We start from the raw sequence: 8,122 nt of genomic DNA on the forward strand, positions 1-8,122 counted from the left end.
ATAGCGGTCTCCATCCTTCTTATTTTTATTTTCAAATTTTATTTATAGCTAGTCCAATATTCTATCACAATCAGAGAGATTAATAAACTTTGCTGTCAAAATCATGTTTTAAAATACAACCGCTCTCTGCAGTTGTTTCGTGATAATTTCTTAGCTGTTATTTTTAAGTCACTTGAAATTTCCCTATCTTCAATTGCCCAACTCCCCAAAGTCTATAAATGTGCTCAACACCGTAAACTGTGTCGGCACAACTAAGAGTAATTTACATTTATATTTCTGTAGCACGACAAACCCCTCAAGAATTTTTTGTTTTAACTCTTGACGTGTCAATGGACCGTCAATAATGCATGGCTGTGATTAGAGATGATAAAAACCGGAGTCGTCACCCTGTATCAGAATGACTACGACTTGAACTGACAACGTAAGACATTCAAGTCCTCGGTTTATTGGCTAAGTTGATGTGGTTCAGTTTGTACTAGGGACAGAAATTCGTCCAAATAACTCATGTAATTAGTTTAGGATCTGTTTCCTGTGAAAAAGCCGACAAAATGTGACACGTTTAGCATATCTTTCCGTTAATCATTTGTTTTTCTCTTTATTCCTGTATCTCTTTCAACTTGATTTGCTCTTTCTCAATTTCAAAAGTTGTTCAGCCCGCTTAAAAGACCCTCAAAGAGTTTCCAAATGAAGCGTTTTCCTCTTCTTCCCAAAATCAATACTTTATGGTGGATCTTTTATTGATATTTCGTGAATGTAAATTCGTTGAGGGGAATGGTCTGTGGTCAGGTGCTCACACGTGCGTGAAAGCAAATGTCGGGTAACCTACATCCGAGTCAAGGTGCCGGCGAAGTTCTGGTTGAAAGACCGGGGTTACGTCGCAATATGTAATCTTAACAAAATCTTTAATAGCTCCTTTCAATAACACTTGCATGAAATTGACCTTTCAGTAACAATTAGACATTTCTTAATGACACTGGCACTAAATGTATAACACCGACACTCGAGGTATTCAAAACTTCAATTTAGATTAAAGTTGATATGCATTTTGACATATTTATCACAATTCATGCATGCGACTCTTCATATTCAATTTTTTGTTCACGTTCGTTTCTTCCCATGTTTTTAATTTATCGAAAACAGATACTGATTGCAGGAAGCCTGTTGCTTTTTTTCTTTTTTTTTTAATTTTCTAATAGAGGGAGAATTTATGTAAGATTGTTGGATTAATATCCACATTGTCTATGATGAATCCTGGGCCAATAATTTCTTCAAAGCTTGGCAGAAAAGATACGTTGAGCTTCGGGGACGTTCAATTTGCAACCCACATCGCTGATCGCTGATTAAGATTCTCAACCCAGACTTCGCATGCTGATATGGTTTGATATAAGCAAGAGAAAAACGACGAAACATTTTAACTTGGATTTATTGTAAACTTTGAAATAAAGATAGAAACTTCAAAGAGCACTAACGGAACTTTCTAAAGAAACAGTGCCTTTCTGATTTCTTTGTACAAGTTATATATAAGTTCCTGTCAGTGCAATTAGAACTAACTCCAAGATACCTAGCCTGATTAGTAGTGGCTGATATGTGTTCGTATGTGAATATACCGTGACTTTTTTTTTCTCGAAATATGAAATCATTGCTGGTTGTTCCGTTACAGTTTGACCGCTCCTAGAAAAAAAACAAAACAAAACAAAACAAAACAACAAAAAAAAAAAACAAAGTAAGATCAACGACAAGAACAAAAGAGGTTTCTCTTCTGGCAAATGTCTTTTTTTAACTGACGAAAGTGAAAGTCCATTGATAAAATTGTATTTGAAGCTTATTTGTTGCACTAAACCTTTTTCCAGACTGTCTTTTTGTTCGCTATAATGTTTTTTGCCTTTTTTTTTTGTTATTCAGCGTCGTTGTTGCAGTCTTTTCCGTTATGTCTTTATTTTTCGTTATGTGCATTCTTTTTTGTATTAGTGACACACTGTAGCTGAACAAGCACGCGAAAACGGAAGGAAAGTGAAGACAAACAGTTTAACAGAATACACGCTATGCATAATGAAAATTTGCTTAACAAGCCTGGTAACAAGTTTGCACGAAAGCGAGGTCTGTCGGGCTACTGTGTTTTTCTTCCTTCGGAGGCTTTTACCTTGGTTAACACAAAATGAGCTCGGTTGCAAACAATCTAAAGCTTTCAGATGCAGATGTTCCTGGTTCATCACTAAGTGGGAGAGCTCCAGCCAATTTAAAAGTACAAGAACTAAAATTCTGGCTAAAATGCAGAGGAGATCCCGCCAAAGGTATAAAGACGAAAGTCCAACTTGTTAAAAGGTAAGACAACAACGATTGAACCTACTTTTAAAATGTCAAGAAGCTCATTGATATTATTAATTGGCCATGAAAGAAAAGAAAAACCCTAAAATGTTCTAATCAATCCAAAGAGATATTGAATTCAGATTGTAAAGTTATAGGTCGCTCAGACTCGATCGTCTTCGATTGAAATTGCGTTCCGCACCTCATTCGATACGAAATGAAATGAAATATGAAATGTATAAACATTTACGCTTCGAATAGACTTTATTTTCGTCTGGATCCACTACATTTTTGTCTTTTCCAGCCTTGATATACTCTTCTACCCTTTATATTAAACGAGAGAAATTTCAAGTGCTTTTATATGTTGATCCAACATATGAACGTATCGAACGAGGTGCGGAACGCAATCTCAATCAAAGACGATCGAGTCTGAACTAACTATGGTCTGAGCGACCTACAACTTTACAATCTGAATTCAATATCTCTTTGGATCGATTAGAACATTTTAAGACTTTTCTTTTCTTTCATGGCCAATAATATCAATGAGCTTTTTGAAATTTTAAAAATAGGCTCAATTGTTGTTGTCTTACTTTTTAACAAGTTGGGCTTTCGTCTTTAGAACTTTGGCGGGATCTCCTCTGCATTTTAGCCAGAATTTTAGTTCTTGTACTTTTGAATTAGCTGGAGCTCTCCCACTTAGTGATGAACCAGGAATATCTGCATCTGAAAGCTTTAGATTGTTTGAAACCGAGCTCATTTTGTGTTAACAAAGGTAAAAGCCTCCGAAGAAAGAAAAACACAGGGGCCCGACGGACCTCGCTTTCGTGTAAACTTGTTACCAGGCTTCTTAAGCAAATTTTCAATATGCATAGCGTGTATAAACTGTTTTCTTATTTCATTAGATATAGGAAAGTTCGAACACTACATCTCAATGCATACGTAAGTTGGTTTAATTTTCCTTTCCATTTTGGGTAAACTATTATCTAACTCACCTCAAAAACCACATTCGTTCCATTTACGACTTTTAAAGAATATGTGATTCCAGAGTAATCTAATTGAATGCACTTATACTCTGTGCTTCTTCCTCTCACGGTCATAAAATTAAGTACTGCAAGGAACAAAACAGATCAAGTTATTAGCATAAACGCGACTGCACTATTAGAAAACAGATCAAGTTATTAGCATAAACGCAACTGCACTATTAGAAAACAGATCAAGTTATCAGCATAAACGCGAATGCACTATTTTAAAACAGATCAAGTTATCAGGATAAACGCGACTGCACTATTAGAAAACAGATCAAGTTATCAGCATAAAAGCGACTGCACTATTAGAAAACAGATCAAGTTATCAGCATAAACGCGACTGCACTATTAGAAAACAGATCAAGTTATCAGCATAAACGCGACTGCACTATTAGAAAACAGATCAAGTTATCAGCATAAACGCGACTGCACTATTAGAAAACAGATCAAGTTATCAGCATAAACGCGACTGCACTATTAGAAAACAGATCAAGTTATTAGCATAAACGCGACTGCACTATTAGAATGAACCATGAACTTTTTACCATTCTCCCAGCACAAATATTATCATTATTACTGCTATTATTATCATTATTGATTGTTATTAGTATTGATTATTATTATTATTGATTGTTATTATATGTAATCTATTTATTTTACACCAACTACTCTGTCTTTGCTGAAATACCATTTTATCCTTATACTGGCATGTATAATTCTCTTTAGACAAATACTCTTTATTCATTAAGATTTTCATTGATGTCGCCATTGAAACGAACTGTCATTTATTTATTTTCAAGAGTATTGGGATTGATTGGGCAATTTCGCGGACTATTCTTTTCCGCTGATCGAGACGGAGTAGTAACGACACAGTCTTGGCCGTCAATGATGGTGGAGTACACAAATACACCAAAATTGTAGTTTAGATTAGGGTTTTGTAGTTTAGATTAGTTTAGATTAGTAGAGTAGGGTCCAATCCCTAACACCACTGTAATCTCAGTAATACTACTCACTATAATATCTATACATTATCCAGCAACCAGGGAAAGAGAATACTCAAACTTATCAGGTAGAAGTTTTTGTCTTGATCTAAAACCAAATTCTCATGACTAACTTACAAGAAAATGTAGAGCAGCTAGAAAGGAGAATCAACAAACGAATAATAGGTTAAATAACTCGACTGAAAAATCAAGGGGGATCAGTTCCGACTTATTGAGAACCAAGTTGTGGCATTCTTTTTCGTCCTGTCGACAGTTCCCTACCCCTCAGTAACATCTCTACTTGTGTAATACTCACTTGTTAATGCGTCAGTGGTTTTTCTGCCACTGACGACTGTTTTACACTGTCTCTTTCCGTTTGTAACTTCACAAATGTCAGTGTGAATCTTAACCAGATTACCTCCGGGACAGTGATTTCTCCTTAACTCCGAGGAAAGACTCTTCTTCGGCGCTCCCTCGCATAACAGCGTGCTATGAATTGCAAGTGGTATCTGAAAATAAAGACATTGGAGACATCAGTGCAATCCAGGTTTTCCTTGTATGGCTTTTTATAAGGATTATGTGCCATCAGTTACAAGATATTGGAATTCGCAAAGGGTTCAGGAGAGTAATTTAGCCGTTATTTCATTTATCAGTCGAAATGAATCCTTCTGACCTTATTAACTTTAAGTCATTCCTATCATTATATATTAGTTCGATATTTATTCAGTTTGGTTAGCGGAACCTGACCAGTCGTTTGATTTCTTTGCTCGTTATTTCTTACCGTAGTCAGCATTTCGCTGACCACAGGGAAAAACGAGAAAGTTGCAAGAAATATTAATTGAAGATGCCTGAGGATGACTTGCACCAGGGAATTTTTTACTATTTTACCAGTATCGATTTGCCTGATTTACTAAATTGACTAATATAACTCGGTTGACCGACTGTTTCAAGGATTTATGCGGCAGCAATTACTGTTAAGTGTCCAAACGTGACCACCTATGCAGAGAATGCGCTAATGACAAACAGATTATGTAGAACGTGACATGATTTGTTGAATTTGTAAATTTAGATAATTCATTTACGTTTGGTTTGGTTTGACATTTTTATTGCTGAATCTAGTTTAAAAAAGTAAAAGAAGATAGTGCAATTAAAGTGTTAGAGAGGGGCAAACAAGCTGTGAAGTTTCTTGAGAATATTCGAGAAGCACTAAGAGTACCTATATAAATAACCATGCCGGATTCACGCAATCATCGAAAGGCAGATATCAAATAGAACATGTACACTAAATATTTTAAGGGCCCTGGGAAATTAGAAATTGTATAACAATGAGAAACCCTTTCCATTATCAAATGATACTGTGTGAATGTAGTAAACGTCCAAACATACAAAACCTCTTTTAGTCACGCCCAATTCCAGAACAGGTGATAGACAACCCAGAGAAGAAACCCATAAAAACCGCTCAAACTAAATTTTTTATAGGGTTCAAGTAATCAAAACTTTAGACAAACCGAGTACAAGCAACTACAATGAAGGAAACAATTTCAATTCATGTTTGACCATACAAATTCTGAGTCCCCATGCAGAATTTTTGCCTCGTTCCGCGCCCGCGCTTGTGACAAGACGAAAAACAACTTTCTCTATTTCTTTACCGAGCTCAAAACTTACCATCTTTCTTATTCTAACTTTAAATCATGTTTTGCTTTCTTTTAACTATAATAGATTGGGATGAAAGGATGGCAATAAGAAATAAGGACATCTTTTGCTTACCAGAAATAAAAGTTTGACATCCATGTTAGTGCTCTTAAAGGATATCGACAAAAGAACATCAAATTATAAACCAAAGCCTGACTATGAACGGTTTAACATTATGTCCACTATATATATATATACTTTCCCCTAGATTTTTTTCTTCAGTTCTAACTGTATCCTCATGTTGAAAAAATGAAAAAAATTTAATGATAATCCTCCACAAACGACGATTACACACCCTAGCTTTTAGAACTAGCTTAAAGTTAACCGGAACAACAAAATGAGTGCTTAGAAAAGTCAATACTTCAAAATGAGTTTCAATTACACTAATTGAATTTTTCTTGACCTACTTAGTTTTTTATTTTCAAACAGCTAAAATATACCCCATGCCGTTTACAGAAAAAATGTTGTTTTTTTTTCCGTGTCTTTTCTATTTTTTCCCTTTTGCAAAATTAAACAGTATGGTTTAGTTTAAAGATATCAAATTCTTAAACATTCTTGCCGAAATTAACTGAAATCTCCAAATCAGCTAAATGAATTTATTACGTTGGTTGATAGTAACAAAATATAGAACGTTGCAAACACAACATATAAACAAGTAAAGAAAGATTTCGTGAGATCAATGTAGGAGTTGATTAAGTGTTTTTCTCCTTTAAGCTGAGCTGTGCCTTCCGGTTAGCATAAATCGGAAAGTAAAACAAACTTCAGAATGGAACTGACAGGATGGCTATGGTATTCAAACACGTTTTGCGGTCTTTTGAGATAAACGATATTAAAACATAAACTGGTTTATGCGTGCAGAAAATTTTTACCACACACGGGTTAGAAGTCAAAGGATAACATTACAACTTTGATGTAGTCTATAGGTGAACTCGTAAATGTCACGAATAAGCCATAAAGAACGTACATGGTGGGCTAACTAGTGAAAAGAGCTTTAATTCATTCAGGCTTGCACGAATAAACCCAAATATTGTCCATTGACGAGTTGTAATTTTTTCGCTTCTTTTTTCTTATATTTCTAAGTCTTCCTCTCCTCCAAAAATGCTGAAATATTCATAATAATCATGTAGCCTTAAAAGGGGGCGTAGTGTGAGATTTTAAAGGTGTACGCACCGCGCGGAAATTGGGGGCGTAGAAGGCGCCCCAAACGAGGGGTATCCACCTGGGGGTATGCTCCCGAAGAAAAGTTTGAAATTTAGAGTCTCGGAAATGCCATTTCCAACTATTTCCGAGGAACTTTTTTGTAAATAAATGCGACGGAAAATGTAGTAGTTAGCTGTTTATTTTACCTATCTCTACAGTTTTAAAGCTAAAAGGTTGTTTCTTTCCTAAAATAACCAGAGATTCAACAAGTCTAGGAAGCCAAATAACGCTTCTTGTCGTTTATGAATTGATGAAAAGGTTTGATTTCTTTGCTCGTTATTTCTTAATTCCGACGAACTTTATGGCGTATGCGTAGGAGTGTAATTCAAGCTGGGGAGGTTGTGAGAAAAATGGCCGAGGATGATGGTACTAATGAAATAGTTAAGCAATTTTCACCTCAAGTAGCAGAATAATCAATTACGCGGAGTTGTTTACACATCGCCGTGCCTCTACATCTCGGAAGGGCAAAAAACAATGGAGGACATTTTTCAAGATAAAAATCAGTGATAATAATTTTGAACAACGTTTCGACCTCGCTGAGGTCATTTTTAAGCTGATGAAAAGGAAAATTTTTACATATATGTACTAAATTCAAGACGTGGGAATGATAAAGGCGATAAAATATGGAAATATGTAAACGCTAGGCGTAAAATAGAAGTGATAAAATTGCAAAGGAGACAATACGAATAAATTAATATGAGAGTTGACGAAAGTAAAACTATGAATTACACGAAGATACCGTAAATTATTAGGAAAATAGCTTTGCGCGGATTGAGTCTGACTGTTTGTTCAAGCTTGGCTTAATTTCTTTTAAAAAAGCATCTCGTAAATTAGGCAGTCCAGGCCTAAGCCGAAAATTTGGAACTGACATTTCTCCTGTGTACACTAACAGAAAGATCGGATATGAGTTAAAACCAACTG

The 8,122-nt window shown here is 35.4% G+C and overlaps 1 protein-coding gene across 1 annotated transcript; it reads right to left on the reverse strand.

The window, feature by feature from the left end:
• Positions 1-1,407: 1,407 nt before the first annotated feature.
• Positions 1,408-7,058, reverse strand: LOC148719206 (uncharacterized). The gene is made up of 4 exons (XM_088740522.1): positions 6,077-7,058; positions 4,626-4,818; positions 3,297-3,412; positions 1,408-1,671 (listed from the first exon to the last, which is right to left on the reverse strand). Exons 1-4 carry the CDS (start codon positions 6,098-6,100, stop codon positions 1,465-1,467), a joined length of 540 nt encoding a protein of 179 aa, XP_088596648.1. The 5' UTR covers positions 6,101-7,058; the 3' UTR covers positions 1,408-1,464.
• Between the last annotated feature and the right edge of the window lie 1,064 nt (positions 7,059-8,122).

Source organism: Stylophora pistillata, chromosome 12 (assembly GCF_964205215.1).
Source record: "Stylophora pistillata chromosome 12, jaStyPist1.2, whole genome shotgun sequence".
NCBI lineage: Eukaryota > Metazoa > Cnidaria > Anthozoa > Scleractinia > Pocilloporidae > Stylophora > Stylophora pistillata.

Excerpts from the sequence above, each read along its gene's own strand:
- LOC148719206 (XM_088740522.1), bottom strand. The coding sequence starts at position 6,100 with ATGGATGTCAAACTTTTATTTCTG. Across the intron at positions 3,413-4,625 it reads AACCACTGACGCATTAACAA|TACTTAATTTTATGACCGTG; the intron begins GTGAGTATTACA and ends TGTTCCTTGCAG. Across the intron at positions 1,672-3,296 it reads GAACGAATGTGGTTTTTGAG|GAGCGGTCAAACTGTAACGG; the intron begins GTGAGTTAGATA and ends TTTTTTTTCTAG.